We start from the raw sequence: 25,987 nt of genomic DNA, 5'->3' as shown, positions 1-25,987 counted from the left end.
AAACAAAAGCCCCACAAAGGCTGAGGTGGAGAAGTGTGGTGGGCTTTAAAAAAACCCAAGAGTCAGTACAGGGCTTTTAAAATAACAATTCCCATCCTAGGTCATACAGAAGTCTTCTCTTCAAGTCTCTCCTACACAAACTAGATAAACTCGAGTCAAACAGCCCTGCAGCTGGAGGCTGTAACCTCTCAGAAATTCAATAGCCTTGTCACAGGAGGGGACTTCACCACTGACTCTCTAGACAGTGCTCAGAGACTTTGTTTTGCTATTTTGCACTAAACATACTTCAAAGAAAGGAGCAGCTTGGCCCTGGGAAGGCTGTCCCATGATATTTTGCCTGTTGGAGAAACTTTGTACAGGCAAGCAAAGAGGAGACTTCTGAATGACATGTGCACTTCCTACCTTCAGCCAGAAAACGGTCTGTGTCATGTGGGAGTACTGGAAGTTGGCCGTGCAGGGGTACCAGGCATACTGAGAGACGCCATCATTCAAGTCAATCACCTTAGTTCGACACATCTGCAGGACAAAAAAAGAAACACCAAAACAGACGTAGATGACAGCAAGGAAGGATTATGGCTGTTTAAAGTGGGGAAAAAAGTCCAGGTGCACTGCTAGATTAAAATAATACCCAATAATAACGTTTCTAAATACCATGAGATTATTCAAAAGTTAAGCTTCCAGGTCTTCCACCTCAATAAGAAAAACTGAAACAGGAAAAGGAGCTAAAGACTCACAGCAGCTGGATGGCAGCCAACAGTTTCCTCTTAATTTGGTACACGGTCTTTGACAGCATTCCGAACAACTTTGCTCCCACCCAAATGGACCACGACTCTTCCCACTGGAGTCAAAGTGACGATCACTTCTGAGCATACCAACTCACAGCACAGACACTCTGCAGATGCTCTCCACAGTACTCAAGCAATGTCCTACTTAAACCTGCACGTTACTGTAACCCCAGGGAAGCCACAGATGGCCACGTAAACTTGGAAGCAAGTGTAGCCAGGGAAGTCCTGTCTCTACAACCCAATTTAAGCAAACTAGTTTCTTGTTTTGTTAACTAGGTTCTGCAAGCGGAATCGCCTTCTTCCTACACCTACAGTGCTTTCCATGGCAGGCAGCAGGGGGATTATAAGCAAACTGCTCTTTTCAGTAAAGAACAAGTAGATGAATCCCAAGTGCCGGCATGGTTGAGAAGTTCAAAGAAGAAGATGTCTGAATTTAAGTACCAGAGAGCCTTGCAGTGCTGTCAGTAGGTAAGATGTGAAAACAAAGCTGCAAGACATGGTAGGATTTACCCCAAAACCACACTGCTCAGGGAAACTGCTTCAAAAAAGGAACACGCATGACCATAGCCTTTATTCCCCAAATAAGAATGAGGAAGGAAACGTCCACCACGCAAAAGGCTACAGCTGCATCAGAAGGATGCTTCCAGCTGAGGCTCTTGGAGCCTCTGAGAGGTACCCGTTAAGATTCACAACACTTTGGTGAACTCAGTGACTGTCATCAGAGGCATGGGAATAGAGGGAATTCCTTGTGGTCACACAGTATAGTGGCAATGGAGCTATGAATGTAACCCAAGAGGCCAAACCACACCTCCAGCAGTTGTTCTAGCCACAGGAGAGCCCAGGACTGATCACACAGACCACCTGCGTTAGGTGCTAACTGGAGCCATGTACTCTTGGGGACAGTATTAGATTTCTTCCCAAGACCAGAGCCTGAACGGAGCAATCAGGTGGTGATGTGCTGTCACTAAAGCTGTTCCCATAAGCAATTTCCCTGATAATTAAATCAAAAAGAAAACCCTGAAATGAAACAAGAGAATTAAGAGAGATGTTTTTAACCATTCAAAATCCTACGCCCACTTGGTAATTCTGCATGGAACTGCCCTCTTGGTCTTGGCAGGCAAAGTCTGGGCAATGCAAAGAGAGCCTGGGATGCCTGGGAATGAGAAACCAGATTGGCTAAAAGTGAGGTAATCACCTCTATAATCTGAGTCCCTCAAGATCCAGCACAGAGGAATCTATGGGCAAAACATAAATCAGCTTTAATGGGCTGGAAGAAGATTTCTAGTTTATTTATTTTTTAAAACAACTGGGACCAAGCTTCATTGAGGCTAGCCAGTGGATAGTGTTACATTTTACAGCAGAGCAAGGCATAAACTATCTTTGGCATTTGAAATCCAGGCCAGCAATTCGACATGTACCATTTCGCAATTCTCCCTTCTTGCATTTTCAGCAGCCTGTCTCTCCTTAGGAGCATGGTTTTTATTTTAATACCTCTCCAGCTAGGGAATTTATCTTACCCACATCTGCAATTTATATGGTCAGAGAGCTCTTTGACATGAACAAAGGTCTCATTACTTTTATATGATTTTTGTTCTTATTCTTATATCTCCTCCTGCTCTATCAGTTCAAAAAGGTGGTTGAAAGAAACAAAAGTACTGACGTTTGGGGCATTTTAAGTGCCATTTAATGGATGAGTGAAAACCTGTATTAAGAAATCATCCAGACCTTCACCAAAAGTTTGAATCAAACCCAAAATAAACCCCTGCTGAGGTGGGCTGGAAATCTCTGATAACTTTTAAATGCCTTGTTTGATTTGTGTGCGTGTGTGAACTCCAGCACTTTCTGCTTCTGCCTGAGAATATCAGCAAAGCTCTTAACATTGCATAAAGAGCCTGTGTTTGAGACATGTGCAACTGAGGTGTGCAGACTTGGTAGACTGGTCTGGTGTGAGCAGGTTAGATAGCTTCCTCCTGCTGAGGCTGATCCATTGCTACTCAGACAAGTGTTTCAAAGTGGTACTGGGGTAAAAAGCTCTTTTAGGAGAAGAGTACAATTGAGAAGTGTGGGAAAAGTCTAACAGACATGACATTAGGAGTGGCTACAAGAGCCTCTTCTACACTAGCTGCTATCTAGTAAACTCAGCTAATGGCAAAAAAGTTCTTTAAGATTTTGTAATAACAATCTGATTGGATAAACAGTCCCTATCACCTACAGATGCCACCATCTCAATAGGCTCTAATGCATGTGGTAAATACATCCCCTTTTCAATTCTACCCAGTTATTGAGTGTCACACCACAGCTGCAACGTCTGAAAACCATTTGCTGGGAGAGCCTTTCACATCTCCGCTTTTAAGGCACCCCTGGAAGATGGCAGCAGCGTGAAGGCAGTTATTACTGCAGTACCACCACTTTTAAGCTACAAGTTCCAATGGCCTGGAAGACAGAGCATCATCTCTCCTCACGGCTACAACTTCATAGGAATTCACGCTTATAAGAAATAAATTATTTCCTAACATTCTCCTGTTTGCTACAGTGATGCAAAACAGCAGCTAAAGCACCTGACAGCTGTGGAGGGAAGAAGGGATAGATGTACTTTTCATTTCAGGGTGTTACCAAACACTAAAGTATTTGCTTTGAAGAATGACGGCATCACGCAGGACTCAAAACTTCGCTCACTGGGGCTTATCCAGGTTCTCAGACCCACACAGCAACTGGGATCCACAGGAGCTCAGTATCTGCTCCAAAGCATTTGGGGACTATTCATGTCTACTTACTGGAAGCCCATGTCGTACCCCTCCCTGGGAAGCTGCTTTCAATTAAAAGAGCTGATGTCTGTTCCTCTCGGAGGTTCTAATCCAGCTCGTCTCCCACCCACACATTCTGTACACAAACATCGAGAGACAGAATGAACAAGGCCAGAGAGCGCTGTGGGATCTTCCCACAAGAGGGAATGCCTGGAGGATTCCCTTTGACTGATTTATACAACCTCTTGTCAATCACAGGGACAACATGTTCTTCAAACCGCCTCTCCTGTTTTCCTTCTCTTACTCAAGGGGACCGAGGAATGTGTCAGCAGAAAGGGAAAAGTGATATATCGGCAGCGCTTAGTTCATTGCCACATCTAAAACGCATTTACTATCGCAATCAACTCCATTTCCTCATAATGTTTTCCTTCAAAGTAATATGGGAAAATTTGCTGAAGAGCAAATTTTGGAAGGCACCCTTGTGAATGATTCCCAGACAGCCCACGACTTCAGGCAATGTTAAGTTGGGTTGATAGGCTCTTGTTGCAGACAAACTACAGGTTAAGGATCACTGATCCTGTGGACTGGGCACGGGATTAGGTCTCAGCCTGACTGTGCCCAGTGCATGGCCCCATTACAACCTTCTGGGCAGCACTTGGCTTCTCCAGGCCCGAGGTCCCCGTCTGTAAGAGAAGGATGATATTCCCCCACATCACACAGGTACCTTGAGGGTAAAAGCCATTAGCCACAAATAGGTGCTCAGATGTTACAAAGAGAAGGGACAAAGCAGCACATATGTGTGAAGGGCATACCTTCCCCCAGGAGTGGGTTAAATACAGATGCCATCCCACTCTGTCCTTCCCATCGAGCAAGCACAGCCAGACACCATAGGCTTTGCATACGCTGGTGGTTCTCGTCTCTCACATTGTAACATCAAAATAATTCTAAGTGCAGACAGGCAAAGCTGCTAGTTAAACTAGGATGCTGCCCTGCTCAGCTCTGGCATATGGCTGACGCCGCGGTTGGAGTGGACGTGCCTGTCTGCATGCCCACAGGCGGCTGTAAACAGAGCAAATCTCCAGTGCGCAGATCTGTCTGGTCCCAAAATCCCATCTGTTGGCCCATGGTGGGGCTTCCTCCAGACCATGTCTTCAGGCTAAGTCTGGCTGTGATGGGCCACCACAAGCACTTGTCCATCAGGCAGTGGGGAGCAACCTCCTTCTGGGGGAGAAGGGTGGAAATGCTTATCGTGCCCCAAACACGAGGCTCCTGCCTCTCCCTCTCTCCCCTCTGCTGGGCACTGTGCTGCTGCCACTTCTACACCGAGACAGACAACGCTGCGGGTTTCTGGGACGAAATGGGCTATACCCTGTCCCGTTTGCAAAACAGCAACCACAGAACAAGCAGGAACAGGATCTATTGGTAAAACCCACAGTACCATCTATTTGTGGAGCACACAACATCCTGAGTGAGGTTGTACAAGTGCACAGAAATACTCATGGACTGATATGAAACCCGTGGAGGCACAAACAGGACATGTTCTGTTGTTGGAAGATCCAGCTAAAGAACAGATTTCACCCATAATACTGAAACCTAATTAATCTACATTTTTTAGCCGACTGCTCTGCAGAATGTTATTTCTATTTAACTCAACACATGCCACAGAATCCCAACCACGACATAAGCAGCATTTTAACACATTCCTTACAAATTAAAACTTTCTCTCTCCATTGCCAGACGTGGGCGCTGGCAGTCACCCAGACCTTTTATTCCGAAATATGTTATTGTTCTTGCAGACCTAAGGTTAATCTTACCCAAAGATGAGAAACTATGGTGCAGTTGCTAAATATCAGAAAGGTTCCTGCTTGTTTATTGCCAAATATTATACGGCAGCTTGGCTGCCACATGGACACCACCCAGTTTGCCGACTGCAGCACAGACCTCCAATCTGTTCCCAAAGCTGTTGCACTGTTCTTCTCATTTAGGCTGGGAATTGGGTTGGAGTTACAGAAAAAATGAAATTGCCCACATTAGTGAGCGCTGAACCATTAAAAAGGGCACCATTTGGGTTCCAACAAACACCTCAAAAATCAGCCAATTTCCATGATCATTTCAAACCTCAGGAGCCCACCGAGCTCAGATGGAAATTGTACACACAGGCTTACAAGGGACATCAGAAATTTTGCTCTGGGTTTTCTTTTAGATTCTGGTCAGAAACTCATTAGTCTCTTTACTAGTGTTTTGGATTTGTCCTGTCAGAAGATTTGAGTCAACAGTTGTCTGCCCAACTATGAAAGTCAGCATTGGGGCATTTCAGGTTGGCCTCTAAAACTTAAGGCAGGCATTCAAAGTTACTTTTTCAAAACTGGTACATATGTTAAATTTTTATGTGCACTAACAATGAGTTTCAAATACCCTGTTGTTGTAAAAACAAAACCAAAAAACCAAAACCAAATTCAAGATTCAGCAGCACAGGCTATAAGCATAAGATGATGAGAGAAAGTTGTGTCCTCCCTCTTTCAATAGCCACCTTCTCATCTGCTGCACCTTCCTCAGCAGCAACCTTCCCTTACCTCTGATGCTCATAAACTGCAGCTTTTACTCCAAACCTTTCCTTGTCCTCTGTGTCTGATAACACAGTTTTACTAATTCTCGTGCTCTTTGTCTGCTTTTGCCTGTTTTCATTGGGGTACTTAAAGGTCTGATGGCAAAAAGATGCAGCATGTCCTGCTCCAGGACAAAGGCATGCAGGCAGGTGATCAACAGAAAATCTGTTATCAACTGGAAGCTGATAAAACTTCTGGGGTAACACACTGATGCTCTATTACTCCCAGATTCCGTTGGCTCAGAAGTAAGAGGAAGTCTCATCTGTCAATTTTACCCATGTAATGAAGAACAGGATTTGGCCGTGGGATTGGGAAGCAATTACGTCTCCTGCAGGATGAAATAAAGCCCCATTGCCAGTTGCTGTGTCCAGGCTCAGCACAGCCACTTCCCCTTTGAATCTGGAGCAGCTGATGGTGCCTGGACCTTGCAGAAGTAGTATTCAATTAGCATGTTACTACAGCTTTCTTACCCAATTTTCAGCCGAAGGTTTGACTGGACATTTTAGTAATTGGGAAGTGACCTTTATGTGTATGAAAACACCGCAGCTGATATGACACGGCATCAATAGTACGTTTGCAGTGTGACATGATGTTAAATTCCTCCTACTTTACAATAAAAATGATTGTTCATTTCCAATGGGAAATTTCCTTGGGTAGAGTTTTGGATGTAACACAGGGCTGTGATTCAGAAATGGGTCGAAGATGCAAGGGCTATTTTGTTTTGTCATATAAGTTGGTTTAGTTTCAGGAAAGTGAATAGGAGCTACAGGGATTTCCATTAGATGATGGCCCAGACTGCATGTGTATTCAATGTGTGTTATTAACTTTAGCTTTCTCAAAAAATGCAGTTATTTCACTTCCAAAGTGAAATATATTTCAATTTTTAAATCACGCAGACCTGCATTCTTTGAGCTTTCCTTTGAATTTCTGTTATCTCCAGATTGAAAGCAAACTTCATTTAAAACTGGTGAGTTCAAATCAAAATCACATAAAACCATAAACTTCACATGGTATACCTGAAAAAAACGTAAAACAGTTCTGACTGGCCCTATCCCAAACCCACATCGGCTTTGACAACCAGCCAGGTGTAATCAAAATATCCAGGATGCTAGCTGGACCTGTGGAAAAAACAATAGGGAGTTTTGATTTTACAACAAAACCCTAACCAGATAATTTTTGCATGGTTCAAAGGATCACCCCAAAGACATCAGTTGATCCGGGGCCAGAAACTACAGAAAAAGAGTGAGAAAAAGAAAAAATAATTATGTTAATGGGATTTAATAATCAACTGAACTTTTGCACAAGCCCACAAGTAAAGGCCAGCACTTGGAGCTCACGACTGCAATTTGTACGTGTCCTGCTCCTTTTGCCATTCAGCAACACACAGTGAAAGGATGCGAAAGCGACAGCTCCAAGGGCACAGCAACACAGATCCAGTCTCATATGAGGCACATGAAAGTGTAAACAAGCAATTTGCCATGTGCTCCTGTTTATTCATCTCAGATATTTGCTATTTCTCCAACACAGCAGTAGGACGTAAAGATGCTGCTCTCAAACAACAGCAACTCCCACCCCAGCACTGGCAGGATCTTACCTAGGAGCCATAATTCTTAGAATTAGCCCTGAATTGCATTCTGCTATTACGTTCAAATTCACAAATACATCTACCAGCAGAAATAGCAGCCGAAGGCAACCCGCTAGAGAGACAGCAGAAAGAAACAGCGCCCAAACACCACCTTATACCTTTAGTTTTGCAAACAGCAGCCTCATTAAAGGTAAAAGACATTTTCAATCCGTGGCAAAAGCTCCTGTCTACAACTTCCACATCGCTGCTCACAAAAGTGTGAAGGCATTATAGACTGATAAGTGCTTTAACAGACTGTATATCCATCCACTGGAGAGCGAGGTTAAACAAATACAGTAGCCAGAACATTATTGTTGGCCGCACACTCGGGTTCCCAAACTGCCTGTCTCTAACTTGAACCAGCTCGGTCCACTACAGCAAAGCTTGTGTATAACTGCGGGCCAAGGCTGGCCGCGGGGATGCTGCGGCAAAGGAAAACGATCCCATCCCATAAGCTTTTACCACTGATGAGTAGAGCAAAAGCTTGCTTTTTTTTTTTTTTTCTCCCCTTTGACTGGCGCGTTTTATTTGGGAGCAGCTGGCACCAGAAAATCAAACTGTCAAAGGCAGAATGTGCGCCGCACTTTAGGAGGAACTTAAATATATTTTTATTACTATATTAGTGGACCCGACTCACTGGATTCGTTGTAGTTTTGCTGGTTTGGCACTCCTGCAAGGCAAAGCAGGATTGGGCTTGTTACAATCCGCTTGGTAACATCCCCTCCTTCCTTCCCAAAGCTGGTCCTATAAATTTGCTTGGACAAAGAAAGTGCACAGCTAGTTAGAGAAAGCCCAAAAGCAACAACAACAAATCCCTACAGAACTTAAGCTCGATGAGGAGTTCTCCATCACAACAACACACTGGCTGAGGCGGTCAGAGATGCTTAGAAGCACTTGAGCAACATTGCTGATAGGAAGAGAGACAAATAGGGAAAAAAATTAAGCCACATCTTTTTCAGCTATCAAGGAGGAAAAAACCACAACACTTTCGTTTCCAGCACAGTAGGAGTAGACTTTAAATATCCCTGTACCTAACCCCACCTCCATTGAACTGCCCCAAGTGCACACGGGGCACAGGAGCAGCTTCCAAGAGATGTGAGACAACGCAGGTGCTACCACGAGCTCTGAAGATTGCTCGCTAAGCTTCGCCTGCGGCTGAAGCAAACAGCCGTGCAGTGGTTAATGTCAGCTCTGACCACATGATCGCATTCAGGAAAGGTCAAAAGAGTGATTTTTCATTTAAAAACATCTGTGTGCTTAAAGAACAAAACTTTCTCATGTGCAGAAAACCAGGGGTTTCCAGCGCTTTTATTTCCAGAGTTAAAGTCATGCTTTTCAGCTTTGTTTAGGGTTATGGACCGTGTAAACACGCTGTGTAAACCACACGCAACCCTCATCACACAGCGTTTCCACATGCAAGGATAATTGGGGGTGCAAATCTCTGTCTCCCTGGCTCCTTTTCCCTCTCCAAGCTGCTCAGCTTCCCACACCGCGCTCCCAGCGAGCCTGCCAGACACCCAGTTGTTGTCCTTCCCTATATGAAGATGTACACATGTCTCTAATCCTAAGGGTATAAGTCTGCTCTGGGCTGTCAACAGGCCTTAATTGGATACATCCAGGGAGATGATACATTGGGAAGAGGCCCTGAATTTAATAGCCAGAGGGAAGGCTGCGGCGGGGCTCCCAGGGGCTGCGGCGGGGGGGCACGGAGGAGAGCTACCATGTGCCGTCCTGGGGAGCTGACTACGGTTACACCTCAGCAGGCAAAGCCTTTCAGCTTCCCATCCAACTAGTCAGCCCTATGTCAGCGTGCATTAATTAAGATTAAACCCCGTGGCTTGTTTTTCTTAATACCTGAAGGCATGGCCTGTGGTATGCAAATCAGAAGGTTCCCCCTTGCTTCACCAGGCTTTTCCCACTGAAACTGCAGAATAATGAAACTGCCGCTGTGCAAATTCCTCCGAATGAGTTGGGACATCCAGGGAGAGTCCGTAGAGCAGCAGCCAGTTGTTTCCTCCAGCCCTTGCACATCTCCACCCAAGCAAAGGTCTGGCTGCAGGTGTCTGGGGAAGCCTGTCTCTTCCCTCCAACCTCAGAACAGCCCTGGTTGCTCTGACAAACCTCAAACTCCAACAAATTAAGTCAAAAGACCACTTGGAGCATTTCCATCCTTGATGTCCCAGGCTAGTAGGGGAGTTCACAGAAACTCCCAGCTGCTCCCAAAAGAAGTTACTGGGGGGATTAAAGTATGAGCATCGCCTGTGAGAGGAAGCTCACGGCTCCTTCAGCCTCGCTACCTCCCAGGAGCGGTCTCCAGGAGGATGGACTGGGAGCACAGGGAATGGAGGAACTCACAACTGCCAAGGCTTGGCCTTTCCCACCAGGAACAACCACTGGGAAACAGTTAAATTTCCATACAATGAGGCTTTCCTTCTCCAGCAGGTAAGGGTCACGGTGTAAACATAGTGCAGTGCACTAGGAACAGATCTGCTCTGCTGGAAGGGCAGATATTTCAAAGATATTTGGATGGAGAAAGGTGGAAAGAAGGTCATCTCTACCCTGTGCTCCAGCTTCTTCTCTCTAAAAACAGACTTACCTTCTCTGAGAGCGATGATGCAAGGGTTAATTACCAAAAAAATAGGAAAATACGATCCCCTACCCAATGTGCTAAGCATAAGGATTTTGGCCCAATGACCAAAATGGCTAAGGGGAACTTGATGTTCGCCTGAAATGAGGACTTCTCCCAGTGAGAAGGTACATGCACAGACAGCTAATAGCACTGAGCATGCAAATCACCATTTCCTGGCACGCATTAGTTTGCAGCCGGACCCTGAGGCTACAGTGGAAACCCAGGTCCGGGGGAGGCTCCTGCTGATAGCAGGGGGAGCTGGGCCCACTTACCACAGGGGTGAGTCACATCTTCTTATCAGATTCTCCACTGAGACGACCTCAGAGGAAACAGTGATCCGCCAACTTTACAGGCAGAATTTCCAAAAAATGAGCATGGATTTGGGGTTCCTCAACAGTTATGGCTCCAACTAAGGCAGCAGGATTCAGGAGAGATTTGGAGCAGCTCAATGAGTTTATCCAAATGGTTCCCAGTTTGGTTTTCTTTCTTTTTAAAGTAGTTACTTATTTGCAGGTGGGGACAGATGGATTGACTCGAGAGACATTCAGGACAGTGCTGGGTAAGCACCATCCTCCAAAAACCATGCCTTTTAGAGACATCTCAAGAAGAACACCCTAAAATTCACTGGCATTCAAAATACGAGGTCTCTTATGACAATGTGGGCTAAAATGCCTACAGTACTCCGAACAAGTAGTGCAGACAATCCTTCGTTTAAAAGAAAAAATAAATTCTCTGCTCCTGGCATGAGAAAGTTTACTTTCAGGCTTAAAGAAATGATCGTGTGGTTTTGGGGATGGCATTCCGTTCTGCTGAAGAATAGCACCCTGCCTGCCTCTGTATCTGTGGCTTTGTAGCTACATTACAATCCTGGAGAGCTCTGTTTACATATTTAACATGTTTTCTTGTGCAGAACATGAAACCAAATTACATAGTAAAGGCCATTATGGCTTTGCTCTTGCACCCTTTTCCATCCTCTCCTTCCGATCACTTGTTTTAATTCTATCCAAAATAATCGACTGGGTATTTTTAACCGCGCTTGATCGACTGGCGATGCTTGAGGCAGGTTTATTTGCTCTTGCACAGGGAAATCATGCAAAAGCTGGTGAAGCTACATGGTAGAGGGGGCTAGGGAGAAGACGGTTGGGGCAGGGGGGGATGAGAAATGCTGAGAACCCTTCATGCATGAACAAAGCAAGACGTGTCGATGCATTTATGCAAAATCATTCTGCTCTGAATGGAGAGGGACCCAAGACAAACAACGCGGATGGGATGCAGGAGAGCTATCCCACGCTTACGGCTGGACATGCTCTGCATCTAAAGGCTTGTGAGCAGCAACAGCAGACAGAGAGACTGGCAGGTTGAGGGGCAAGGGCCGAGGAGGGGGGGGTCTCCTTTCAGAAGAGCGCGTGCTAACGAGCACCGCCGCTGTCGTGGGGTCTGGCTTTCCAGCTCGCTGATGCCGGGGGGGTCCGAGCTGTTTTCTGTTACTGTGTGTAATCTGGGTGGGTGGCTGGCTGTACAGCAGATATGATCATAAAATGGTAAATTACTTCCTAAAGAAGCACATAATCCGTATTATTATCTAAGACAATATTCCTTTCTTGCCTTTCTTCTCGCTTCTAGCAACAACAAATGGCATGGAATTCTGCTCTCATTTCATTAGTGGTAAATGTCTCCTGGTCTGAGGAAGATGGGACCAGTTTCCGACACCTGAAGATTTTTGATTTGACCTTCATCTCTGAAAAGGTCAGATTAAACCTCTCTGAGAGTACTGATGGCTGCTTTGCTCTCTGCATCATCCTTTGTTTCTTTTATCTATTTTCTCTACAGTACACAAAGGGAACACAGTGTACCAGCCCCTGGTACTCACTGTTCTGTTTCCCTTAGATGACTTGCATATGTGCTCTTGAAAAATTATTCTAAAAAACTAAGGGGGGAGGGGAGTGGAAAGAAAAAAAATATCCCTTGAGTGTTTGGCAAAATTGTTTGGAATCTCCTCTGACATCTCATTGTGTTCTCTCTGTCCTCCCCTTACACAAATCAACTGGAGGCCACGACATCAGCCATGGGGTCTGCTGGTTTACTACTGCCAGGAGCAGAGGAGCACTGGAAGACGTGGGGATGGAGGGGCGAGAGGGAGGGAATCACTCACTGTCTGTCCTAGCAGGGCGCAGGCAGCCAGGTGATGGGCTACATCCACTTTTCTCCAGCCAGCTCTGAATTGACTTTAAGGGTAACGCTCTTTCTCTGCAACTGAGTCTTTTTCAAGCCAGCCTACCCAGAAATCCCATTTCTCATTTTATTTTGCTTCAGAGACCTCCCCAGAACACTGAGATCATTCCTGGGCAGGAGCCATGGCACTGATGTTAGCACACATCTTTGTAGCATCCCTCAGCTTGGTGTGGACCCTTCGCACCGACCACCTCCTCCAACGAGGCAAAGCAGCAACGCAAACATGCGAATAAGGACCAGTGGAGTTCCTTTGGCAGAAAGGTTGCAAAATCCAGCTTTCCCAGCAAGACAGGTGGGAAACAAGGTTTCTAGCCATTAAAGCAAGGAGTTGGTGGGACAGTTTTCCAGTCCTTTTGTACTGGGAATGAACAGCCAAACTGTGCTAGGATAAAGACTGATTAATTCACAAATGGGATGATGTGAGGTGACTGACAGAGCTAAAATGCAGATTTAATGACCCCAAACCCCTTCCAGGCCTCTGCTCCCATACAGTGACTCTCAGCAGGCCCTGAACAGTTTTCTTTTTATCCAAGATATGAACATTTCCCATTCAAGACATCCTGAACTTCCTAGTCCTGGGGAGGTCTAGGCTCACTAGTGCCCAGGGCCTGCAACATCTCTGAAGGATACTGAGGTTTAATCCTCCAACAGTAGCTTTACCTTTCTGTGCTCCGGTTTCCACCTCTATTAAAGGGAATAGAAACCAAGCAGTGTGGCTGTGATAAGGCTTAATTAATCCCTGTACATTGAAAAAATACAAAAAATATAATCACTTAGGCCAAGGAAGGAGCATTACAGCCTGAATTTGCCTGATGGTCAGGGCCAGGCTCGTGATGCAACTCTCCAGCCTTCAGGCAAAAGACCAAATCGGCTGGTCTGTAGTATCCAGGGGAAGGCTGAAATAAAGACCAAGTTTTGGACACCATGGAACTAACTTTAGACTTGGAGACTCCGTAACCTAATCTGAAGCCTTTTGGTGGATCAGCCAGTACTGGAAATGAGCTCAGATGTGTACAGCAAACCTACATTCCTCTTGCAACAGCCTGTGCACACTGTCCAGTTCATCTTTTTCCAGAACTGGTCTCTGATCCCTCACGGTTCCTCCATTAATGGTTTTTCTTAGTGGGATTCTGCCCTCATTCTCCAGAGATTAGCGGTTCAAAGCCTGGCTCGGCTATAAATAACAGAGACATTTGCAAAGCAAATCATCTTATTAAAAATGGGGATTTTTTTATCCCTCCAACCACAACAAAACTCTTACCGTTGAAGAGCAACAGGACTTGGCTGTGAATTGGGAGGTTCAAAAAGGGCCACTTGCAGAGCAGGCAGACAGACACCCTCCCTCTTCTCAGCAAGATCACCCCAAAGGAAAGGAATGGCTTCTCCATTAAAAGTTGCAGGTTTCATCTCTTCCCACTCCTGTTCAAGATTACTCTATTTGTTGGCTTTGCTGGATCTTTGGGGAATTATCTTCAGCTTTATATTTATTAGACAGAATAAAACTGTGTGGCAGAGAACTTCATCATCTTTTTCTTCAATTTTCTTATGGTATTTTCTTACCATTCTTGGAGCCCTTGCTCTACCATGTTATTTCTTCTAGTATTCAGAACATTTTTGTGCTCCTGTCTTCTCCTTTTGTGGGCAATTTCAGACATACTGCAATTCTAGACATCTTTCTGCTGCTGGTGGAAGAATAGGTTTGTTGCAGTGAGTCTGGATGAGTGCAGTTGTGGGAACTGTAATAGGGGCAGGAGGGGGCCTCTGTTTGTGGGAAAGATGTAATAAGAATCCTCTTCCACAACTTCTTACTCCATAGCAGCCCCTGTGGGGTACCCGGAGGAGAACAGGGTGTGTTTGTCAGTCTGGGAACAAAAACGAATCCCAGGATCTGTCTGTGCCCAGCAGCTTTGGGAAAGAGTCCCCTTTCGGTTAACTGTGCCTGAGCTGTGCGGCTTTTTCTGTACAGAGGAAAACCAAGCTCAAACAATGGCACAGGGAGAAAAAAAAAATATTTTTTTTATATATATGGTTACTTGGTCTAAATAACTTCTGCACAACTGGGAGGAAATGCAACGAAAGACATAGCTGGGGGCCTGGCCCTCTAAATCACCAATGCACACACCAACTTCTAAGTCTTGAGCACATATTGCTGTGACAGGAGTAACAAGATCAGCAATAAGCCACCTAAAGACCCATTAGTCCCTTCTTATCATTCTCTATTATAAAGGCCCAAAGGGAAAACTGCAGATTAATCAGTTCTCCAAAAGCAGGAGTGACACCAGCAAGAGGAAAGGAGAAATGGCATCTCCAGCCTCCTGTGGCTGGTCTGCACTCACCTGCCTCTGCCTCTCGTCCAAGCCACAGAGCAACCCTCCTGAAACAGGCCTGTCAGAGGCTTCCTCCAAAGGCATGTCTGTATAGAAAAGACACTTTAACAAAATATCCACACCCCTCCTGCTCAGGACAACCTACTCTAGAAAGAGAGATGAACATATAAGCTAATGCACTCACCTAGTGTAAACTGTGGCAAAACAAAATTGGTGTGCAACGAGAGCATGGAGATTGAGTCGACTAAGACCACTGCAAGACCCTGGTTTCTTGAAGCCTACAGCACAGCCAACCTTTCACAGTGACTTAATCCACACTGAATGTTTCTACTTAACAGTCCTCACTGATGCAGCTTCACCAGTGATGATACAACAGGGATTGTGTGGGTAGGCCACGAGTTGGCTTTTGAAACTCATGTCTTGTCAAGCCCAGGTGTGCTTAACTTGGTGTCAGGAGGCCATGTCCTACCCCCTCCTGCTGCTGACGAGGAGCTTGACCCTAGCTGGGTACAAACCAGTCAAGAAATAAGTCCCTGGGGACTTCCAATACAGAAAAAAATGCAGCTATTCACAAAACAGATGAGGTGAAACACCCTTTGTCTGTCTGTTTATGCCTACTGGGTCTGTCCTTCAGCAAATATAAATCTGCCCAATGCTTCTGCCTTTTTGTAGTCTCTGCCAGCATACTCCAGCTGATGACTTAATGCTAGCATCAATAATCCTTAGCACAAGAAAGGCCCCGAGAAATAAACAGTGCTGTAGAAAACCCCACACAACCAGTACATCAACACTGATAATATTTCACACACAGTGGATGGCAAGGAGAGGCTGTTTACAAACTCACAGCAAGAGCGGTAGGGAAAAGAGCAGCCCAAGAGTGTGCAAAGATCTTATTGCTGAATTCCTCCTGCAGCTGACAACAGGTACTGAGCAGCGTCCGCTTCGAGATCTGTGGAGGACGTCAGATTAGAAATCGAACTGTACGAACACCCTGCATTGGTGCTTGCCTTTCTGTGCTGGTGCAATGTTGCTGACTGGTCCGCTTTGGCTCTAAATATGATGCTGTCAGTGCTGAGAATATTTCTTAATCAGCACTGAAGAGTGGCTGCCAGGAAAGTAGAAGTGTCTGTCTATCAGTCTTGCTGCTGCAGAAAGAGCGATTGTTTAAAGGGGGGGGGCTGTTTGACCTTTCCATTTTTCAAATGTGTGTCTCTTCACCAAGACTGTGTCATTCTTTGTAAGCATTTTGTTGTTCAAAACAAATCTTATACTGTGAACTTTTTTTCCCCCCCTCCCTTAGTATGTTGCCATTCAGCAGCCTCATACTAACAAGTGAGGAATCAGCGTGTAGGAGTCATCTCAAATAAGCGAGTGCGGGCACCCTACTCCTGAGGAACAACCAACTCTGCAGAAATGGGCAACGTCTCGGGTGAACTGCGCAAACAGGTGTAGGGTGGTCAGTTCGCAGAAGCAACCCTACAATAAAAAGAAAGTATTCTCCAGCTCATGCTCATAAACAATCCTCCTACAGTGAACAAGTGCACGCAGGCAGATACCACTGAGAAATACCACAAGAACAAACCAACCTGCGATGCCTACTCCTCAGAAACAGCCTAGGCAAAACTGTGACAGTCATGCTGAGAAACAGGTGTTGAGATATCTAAGGATGAGAAACATTTTAAATCTTGAAGGACATGCTTAAAATGCTTTAAAGCACCTTGAGAGCACTGGGGCAATTATAAGAAATGGGGACGGCTAACAAACAGGCAGCTTATGTATTCTGTATGTTGCTGTGCACTGCACTCAAACATATCTTTCATGGTATTCTTGATGAGAAGCCAACACAAATGCCACTCTGATTAATCAGGAAACTACCCAGCAACAACACGAAAAGTTTGCACAACACCAGCAAGCACACAACCTACTCTGAAAGATATCTGGGTGAGGAGAGGTGCTCCTTTCATCAATACAAAAACCCCCCAGGGCTCAATGCTTGTGCAGATAATGAAGCCAAACATGTTTACACACCAGTGATCATTACAGGCAGTGATTAGAGGAGATCTTAGGTTAATTTTCATCTCCGCTAGCTAACACACTGATGACCTGCTGCCCCACCTAACCTCTCCGAAGTGACAAGTCAGGTGCTTTCACAAGCCGACTAGGCTGTCTTGTTCCTGGGGAAGACAAAGACTTTCTCAACATATATGATTAAAAAGGTCAATGAACCCCATACACTCAGACTGGTGTTATAGGACCAGCTGAGCTAAAGCAAAAATTCCTTTTGCTGGAAGTAAATAGCACACTGTTATCTCCCCGGGGGCCAGGCAATAACAGGAGGCATGTTCCCATTCACTCTGCCAGTGTGTGATATGCTAGTGCTCTGCCTATAAATACAACAGCTTTTTTTTTTTTCCTTTTTTTTTTTTTTTTTTAACAAGGCTGTAACAACTTCATCTCATCTGGGTACAACAAACATGCTTGATTTGTGGCTATACAGCAGAGCTTTCTGCTGTGTGTGCACGCGATGGTGTTTCTCCCACCACAGGACCATATGTTACCTACTGCGTGGTGTGGCTGCGTTTCTACCAGTGCATTAGGAGAAAATCAGGGCAGCTCCCCTGTAGCGGCTGCACGGGGACAGGGTGCTTGGGGACGTGCACATGAAGCAGTACCTGAACTGGACACCGTGGGCTTTGGACTGTACTATAGCACAGGGAGCTTGAACAAGAAAGAAGTTACGAAGGCACTGGTAGGGGTCCAGAGGAAAGTTCCTTTTACAGTGTGAAATAATAAATGAGACCATGACAAAAAGGCAATACTGGGCTCGGGATTCTGTCTTGGTACTATGCCAGCTAACCACGCTTTGTGCATTTAAAACTGACCTGGTCATTAATTTGTTACAGACGTGTGCAATGTGAACAAGGCCAAGTCTCTTGGACACAGATTTTTTTCTCTTGCAAGCCAACTGGAAATGCTTAGCGTTTACTATTCACGGAGAAATCTGCTTGTCATATCTGTGACACAGCATTCCTCTCGGCACTGCCCACTCAAGGCACCTCCCAGATAATTAGACTGTAAGAACAACTTTGCTGCATCAGACCAAAAGTCCACCTAATCCACTGTTCTGTCTCTAGCAAGTGACAACGGTGGATGCTGAAGGAGGAACATATGAAGCAGCTCTTCTACATGATGATCCTTTCCCTGCTGTATCCTCTAAAACCCAACAATAAGCAATGTGGGCTTTCCTGAGTCAGTGGGTTGCATCTGGACTGTTGCATCTGCGTCATGTACAGCTCTGTTTGCCAGGCATTTATCTAATGTCTTTTTGAACTCATTTGGATCTAATTCTCTCAGGGAGACAAAAGGTAAAGTTATGGTAACTGGAGCTATTTATGTTACAAAGGAGACATGTAAGAAGGGGGTTACAGCTAATGAATGGCTTTAGGAATGGACAGGACCTTTCTCAGAATAGAACAATGGGGTGCTTTTATGGAACTAGGAGACAGAAAACACAAAACTATTAAAAAAGAAATAACACTCTTGTATTATTCGGCATTAGCCTTCAGAACCCATCGCCACTAGACAGTACCCTGTGCTAGCTGCAGAGAGCCTATCTGGTCTTTTAGGTGATGATAGTTGAGGTGACTCCTACACAGCTTATTGAATCAACCAGGCCACAACTTCAACCAATTTTTAGTTGGATGATTGGAACTGAACTTCAACTCATCACTACTAACCAGGATCAGAAAGAGGGAAACTGCTGTCAGGAGCCTTCCTTAGGGAAGCGATGACTTAACAGGCAGTGGTAACATCACACATGAATGCTGACCACCTACCTACGCTCATGAATGTTGCTCCTTGCTGGACTTCACTTTTCAGGAGAGGAAAGGGAGTATGCTTTCCTTACCTGGGTTGCTGCTGGCTGACCGATGACCACCCATCCTGGACACTGCTGGTCACTGTGATGTGAGACGGAGACGTTGGAAGCCCACTGATCGAGGAAGCCTTTGGGAGTGTAAACCCCACAGTCTTTGATGCTGGTCATTTGCTCAAATTCCTCACATACTCCATCACCATCGTGGAAATAGCACCTGCTGGGTTCATCTGTCAGGAGAAAACAGAGAAGAGAAATCACAAAGGACTGGCTACACAGGTCTGCAATCTAGTTGCTAGGATCTGATAGCATCAGTGGTCGTGTACCTGCTGGACCAGGTCACTGGGAAGTGAAAGCATTGGTCACTTGTAGGCAACAGCAAGGAGATTTTAAGAGAGCCAAGCAACAATAGTCAACTTTGGTATTGGGCATGTCCCAAGATATTGCTTAACGTAAGGGATTTTCTGCTTATTTTCATCTATCTCCATTTAAAGGATGGAAGCAGAAGAAAGCAGAGATAGAAAATACATAGAGAGACAATGCGGGTGTTGGCATAATTCCACCAACTTGGATGGAAAAATGGCAACAGAAGGTCTGGTCTACAATGTATCCCTTTTTGTTTTCAAAAGGAATCTGCAAAACAACAACAACAGCAACTGTGAATTTAAGGATGGCGAAAACTGCCAAGTCCACAGCCATAGTAACCAAAGGGTCAAACAGACCTGGTTATCCAAAGAGCAGATACAATACACATAGCGTGAGGGTAAGCTTGCCACATACACACACGGCTTCAACCAACACAACTCAGATTTGACCTGAAAGGATCAAAAGCAGCAGGAGACTTTATTATCCTTGTCCATTTATTCTGTGGCTTCTCTAATGAGACTTCCAACAAAGATGCCAAATTTTTGAGGTTGTTTCTGTAACACCGGCCCATTAAAAACTGAACTGAGATCCATCTACTCTTTTCAAACAGACTGCATAGCAATAATGACTTTCAGTCATTAGAGTACTCTGTGAAATGGAAACCTTTGACCTGTTGGTATCCTATTTTGTATTGTATTATCATTGCCAGTCCCCAGAGGTATCCAGTTCTGACAGCCTGTTGTATTTTTGTCTGGCAAATAAGCCTGCTGAAAAAACGGTAGGAAATTAGCCAGAGCTGCTAGCTGGACTGATGGAAACGATCCCTAAGGAGAGTCCTGTCGGTAGCATTGGACTATCTCGAGCTAGGTGTCAGAAAATCCAACGGCTGCTCAATTTTGAGCTAGTTCCAAACTACTAAATCCCCTGTTTATTTTTCCTCCTAGTTTACACAGTGAAATACCATCATGAGCCAGAAAAAAATCAGTTTATTGCGATTCAATTATTTAATGACTTTCAATCCTTTTCCCTTCTCTTCCTCCCAATCCCCTGTGCAAAATTCCAGGTCCTTAAGAGAGTGTGAGTTTGAAAGAACAGAGAAGTCTACCAGGGAAGAATGTCATTATGGTTTCATTTCATCACAACCTCTGCGGCCAACTTGTGTATGTGGGTAAGTGTGGGGAACTGAGTATTTGCTGGGCCAGTACTCTGGGCTGGCGAAAAGGAGCCAGCGTGAATCTGGAAGCCGTTCAGCTGTAGGAGTGCAGCCCTACGTCTGAGCGAATATTCCCAGGGTGGTCAAACTTCTTGACCCTACGTGTCACATCTTAAAATCTTCATATGGCTGGGAGCCACCAAACATATACCACACACCTCGAAGAGCAGCGCTTGGGAGAATGCTTCACAGACAGAAGATGACAATGGCTCCCCAGGGTGTCCCGTTACTCCAGGGTGGGAGGGGGCTAGGGTGGATGTGCAGATGGGCCCTAAGGCAACCCAGCAGCGCTGGCCCCAGTGGCCCAGCTGCCTTGCCTCCTCGCACAGCACAATTGCCCAACAGCCCTGATGCCAGCAGGGCCCTGCTACTCCTCATCAGATATCGACCTCACTGGGAATGTCTGTTTGAACTGCTCGTGAACCACATGTGCTCTGAGAGCCACAGTTTGGACATCCCTGTAACATACCTTGTTTCTCTGCATGGATTATTAATGCTGGCACAGTGCCACACCAGTGTGGCTCATTCACCCCTGGGACAGACACGCTCTGTGTCTGGCCAGCTCGAGGAAGGGGCAGAGCGTGCGTGTAACTGTGATGGCCACAGAGACAAGCTCTTGGTTCCCTCACCTCACCCTTCTGCATCTCTCGTTCTGCTCCTCTCTCTGCAGAGACGTACCAAAGCGTAGGCCAGCTCTCTGCTGTGCCCAAGAACAGTGGGATAAAGCAAAGTAGCTCACCCGCCTCAGAGCACTATGTCCCAGTTTGAGTGAGAGTCTCAGCAGAAATCTCTGAGAAATATTCAGCTCTGAAAAGACTGTGGTCAGCAATCAAAAATCCTCAAAAACAAATCCCAAACTTATGAAAATATGTATTTTTGGAAAAAGAGTTTCCTTGTCATTTAATGAAAAGAAACTTATTTCTGTAAAAGGGAAGAAAAAAAGGAAAAGCCCCAACCTTCAGTCTATAAACACATGCACAGTCAGATATGCACTTACAGCAAAGCACCGGCACCCAAATGTATCCTGCTACACGCCCACACTGACAGGAACACTGACACACAAACACATGCACGCTCTCTTTACACATCCCCAGTGCAGCCACCCCACTGACACAGACAAATCCCCAGAACCTCACAGCCTAATTTTAGGCATATGCATTTAGACAGTGGTTCCCTGGCCTTCCTGAAGCACTGCCTTATTTTCACAACAGGCACTAAAGTAAGCACAACATTTATATAGCAACATAGTCCTGCACTGGCTCCAAATGTTCCCTCCTAATGCGATGATAAACGTAATGGGCTTCTGATAAGATCATGTGTTTGGGATAAAAGAATACTCGAGACCTACTCCAACCCGATGACTTAATTCATACTCACATGGATGGGAAGGCAGCCTTTGAATAGCTGTGATCCGGGCCAGTGTGTGATCCTAACAGAGGCTAATTTGTTCCTGATTATGCTTAAGACCCCAATAAATCTGTCTGCTCAGAGTCTGCAAAACCCGAGGGAGGAACCGAATGGAGAGACTGAGATGTCTGAATTAAATAGAGACTGCCTAAATGATTAACAGTCTTACTGAACTGCACTGTCACGAGCCGTTCTGCCACGCTGGTCCTGGAGAGCCGCGGCACCCTGCCCTCCATTGCAGCGCGGCTGCGCTGGCTGGACGACACCTCGCACAAAGGCTGAGAGATTAGGTACCTACTCGCTTACGTGTGCTTTGAAAAATGATGGGGGAAAGTGGCTTTACAACCTTCGTTTCCTTTTGGGGAAGATCTGTAAGTCCTACTACTGACAGGCCATCCTGAAGCGTGCAATGTCATGCTTTGAGGGGAGCGTTGGTGAGAAGAGGGGAAGACTTTTCCTGCCCGTGAGCTTCCTACTTCTGAGTGATGACAAAAAGGGGGACTTTTTTGAATCCTTCCGAGACACTGGTGAGAGGACTGATGAAGGCATCAACCTATGACAGCCAAATGTGGTGCATCCCTGGGTGGGCTGCCAAACACAAGCAGAGGCTCTTCCTTCCTCAGGTACTGAGCACCAGCTCTGACTCCTGATTCTTACTGCGGTCTTGGACGCTTCGTAGGTTACACATTAGGCTTTACATTTTCATGAGCAAAGTGAAGAACGACCAGATTGTTTCTTCCTACGACTGCCCTCACAAAATAAAAACTAACAGGCTTCTTCCCTTTCCACAGTGGTGTGAACACAGCTCAGTTAAATCCGTAGAGTCCTACAGGCTCAAAGGCGGGGAGGGCAGTGTCAGGAGTGGTATATTTCTAGGAAGCAGTAGCTAACATCTTTATCTCCATAATGGTGCAAAATGCCTTTTCCGTTCTCTTCTCAACTAATGTGACATGAAATGCATCCAGGGCCTTGGTAATATGAGCTAATTTTTGTCTCCAGAGAGGTCTATAGGCTCTCAAGATTTGGTGAAGGTCAAAGTGATGTCTCTGTCACATATGGCCTGCATCACGGATTATGTTCATCAACACTGTGGACTTCTCACTTCAAAGTTGAATTTGATTTGAAGGAGATAGGGAGGAAGGGAACATGAAGGGAATATGATTTGTCCTTAAGGGAAAACGACTTCAAAAAATAAAAAAGCAGTTGCCTGGAAATCCAGCTTAAATCTAGAACAGTAAAATGTCTGCAGGCGTAGCACCTGGCAGCAGGAGACCGTGTCTCTGGGGAACTGATGACAGATGCTGAAGGATCCTGAGGTGAACTCGTGGAACATGTGTTCATCCAGGCAGCCCAAGCTCCTTTTCCATGACAAAGTTCTTACTGAAGGCACAGAAATGTTTGGGCCAAACCAAAATCCCTCTCCTGCCCTTACTTTGGGAAAAGGCAGTCTCCGGTTCGGCGAAGATTTGTGCGACATCTGGGCATCCCTGAGCAGGTCTGGATGAGCAGGTAACTCCCCATCACAGTCACCTGCTCAAAGCCAGGCTAGAAAATCACCAGCGAAATGAATGAAGTCTGGTAGAGACCAGGAAGCAGACATGCAGGATATACACTTATCTGTGATAGGCAGCCTTCCACCTCGTTAAAACAAGAGATAACGAGGTCCAATTCATATCACAGGGCACATCCTCTGACGAGGCTTTTAATGTCCGAGCCGTGTGGTCAAAGTGCTGGGGACAGACACTCGGGGCGGCTTCCTGTTTTCAGCTAGAACGCAGTGACTGGCATCAGCATAGTCTTCTTTTGTGCAATAACTACTATTCTTTTAAAAGGCCAGACAAAAAAAAAAGAGTATTTTTAAGCTCAGCTGTTTACTTAGGGATGTTTCCAACTATAATAAGCCTCATGCCACATAACTATTTGTCCGAGGGAAAAAAAAAAAAGAAGGAAAAAAGGGGGGACAAAAATGCAGCAGCATTGTCTCAGAGTAACAAATTCTTGGAACAGAGCGAGCTTCACATTTTAACCCCTGAAAGGTCTGCCCAGAGGCATGCAGGCCTTTTCAGACACAGGCAAATCACAGCTTCATCCAAGTCAGCAACTTCTACAGAAGCAGGATTTTACAACCATGTCACTTAGTCGGCATCTCCAGCACCGGTGTTTATGTTCACAGATGAGAAGAAACGTATCCAGAGGTTTCTATCACAAAAGTAGAAGTAATTTCACTGCACATCACATGAACCTGGTGGCTGAGCGATCACAGAACCTGGTCCATTTATTTCCATAGGAGTTTCACCTTTGGCTTCAGTGGGAAGAGAGTGAATAACATGGCCTTCTTTCAGGATATCTGCTAACCTCTTCTTTAATATTGAAGAAGCCAGAGACAGAGATATTTCCTGCTACAGTAAAATATTCGAGAGTTATTTTCCTTCCTGGATATTCTGATTTGAAAAGAGGAAAACCATTACACAAAGCTTGGGCAGACCTTTCCGAATAAAGTTGCATATCAATAACTTGTGACGTTTTCCTTCAATGAAATAAAACAGACACCTTGGAAATGAAAAGCAACGCGGGTGTTGCAATCTACTGCGGAACATCCAGGGGCCTTGCAGGAGGCTTTTTCCGTACAACATGACAATTGTGTCTGAGCATCTCCTGAACCAAGCAGGCAGGCATAATGCATTTGAAGAGTGTGGCTCCCTGGTAATTCGGCTGCTTCGTGGAAATACATTCCTGGGCTTGTTCTTTGTCTGGCGTGACTCGGCTCATCGGTATGATATAGCGGTCGGAGCACAATAATTATGCAATTGATCTGCGTGCTGCAGACAGATACAATTACAACTCCCTCGCAGAGCCCAGCATTGAAATTTGATATTTCACCTCCAAGAATATGAGCCTTTGTCACTTAAGCGAAAGGATATTTTCCATCGTTGGCAGTGGTAGTAAGACCTTATCTGCTCTGCGGCTAGCTGACAGGAGCCAATGTGGCCTTCCCCCAACCCCGGGCAACCAGGCACGTTAGAAAAGCACTACAACACGCGTCCTCTCCCCACCTAATCTTGTTTCCCTCCCTGAGTGGCTGGATAAATCAGAGAAGCGATGCTGAGAATATTTCAGTATTTCCTCAGACTTACACAGATTTATTAGCTAAACTTGGACAATATACGACTGAAAGCCTTCAGGCTTCTGTCACATAAGGCAGCAACTGCTACGACCACGAGCAGGCTGGCCAGCGTGGCCCTTCTCGACACCTGGCCCACTTGCTTGGGAGGCTGGGAAGGAGCCCAAGAGAAAAAACCCAGTGCTACCGTTCACCAAGGAAAACAAACTGCTTGTTTGTGCCTGTGGTTGGCTGTTATTGCAAAGGACGGTCTTGTGCTCAGCATCATCCTCTAAGCACAGCAAGTTGCTGTTGAGTCACAGAGGATGCTCTAAGGAGGGAAGTATGACCAGCCGTGGAAGCCTCTCTGATCCACAGAGAGTAATGCATGAGGGATGCAACAAGCAAAGGAGTAATTCTCCTGTTGGGCTCTCGTTGTAGCCGTGTCCTAAAAACCAAAGCTGGTTTGAGCTGGGCTGGAGTCACTGGCCTAGGGAAAAATGCAGACAAATACCACTCCAGCCCACATTCTCCCCCACAAAAAAGCTTCTGTCCTTTGTATTTTGCTGCCTGAGATGCCTGCTCCCTCTGCTCTGTGGCTCAGCTGGCCCTGCTAAGATTGCACTATTAATGATGACAGTCTGAAAATCAGTTTAAGAGACTTTATGACGATGCTGTGATTACTAACTTGCCAAATGAGTGCTTAGACATTTTACAACATGTAGCCACACTCCCATGAGCTGCAGGAAACAGTCAGCTTCAAAGTATTTGCCTTAAGCTGAAGGCTTCACACAAATATCATCCAAATAGCCCTGGTCAGTAAATTCATTGCTATTTGCTATGAAATTCTGCTGTAGAACCTCAGCTTCTTTATTGACAGCAATACACTTTCCCAAGCTCCTTGGTCAATGCTTTAGTCTCATTGATGCCCTGTGAGATGTTGAGTTTCTCTTGCAAGGTGGCTCGGTTTCTCCCATGCTGTTGTTCTACTGAAAGCCCTCAGCAGGGTCAGCCAAGGTCTATTTAATGCTCATGAAAGAAGGCGAAATCACCATTAGCTGCTGTGTGGGGCCGCAGTTT

The 25,987-nt window shown here is 45.6% G+C and overlaps 1 protein-coding gene across 1 annotated transcript in view; it reads right to left on the bottom strand.

Moving 5' to 3' along the window:
• Positions 1 to 25,987, bottom strand: part of PAPPA (pappalysin 1) — a 177,378-nt gene that overhangs the window by 53,292 nt on the left and 98,099 nt on the right. Inside the window, exons 10-11 of the mRNA XM_068413809.1 lie at positions 18,855 to 19,051; positions 403 to 516 (exon numbers count right to left, since the gene is read on the bottom strand). Of these exons, the coding sequence (XP_068269910.1) occupies positions 403 to 516; positions 18,855 to 19,051 (311 nt within the window). The remainder of the gene's footprint in view (positions 1 to 402; positions 517 to 18,854; positions 19,052 to 25,987) is intronic.

The sequence above is a fragment of the Nyctibius grandis genome, chromosome 16, assembly GCF_013368605.1.
Source record: "Nyctibius grandis isolate bNycGra1 chromosome 16, bNycGra1.pri, whole genome shotgun sequence".
Lineage (NCBI taxonomy): Eukaryota > Metazoa > Chordata > Aves > Nyctibiiformes > Nyctibiidae > Nyctibius > Nyctibius grandis.
Note: the sequence above shows the minus strand (reverse complement) of the source record. Positions and strands in the feature narration are given on the sequence as shown.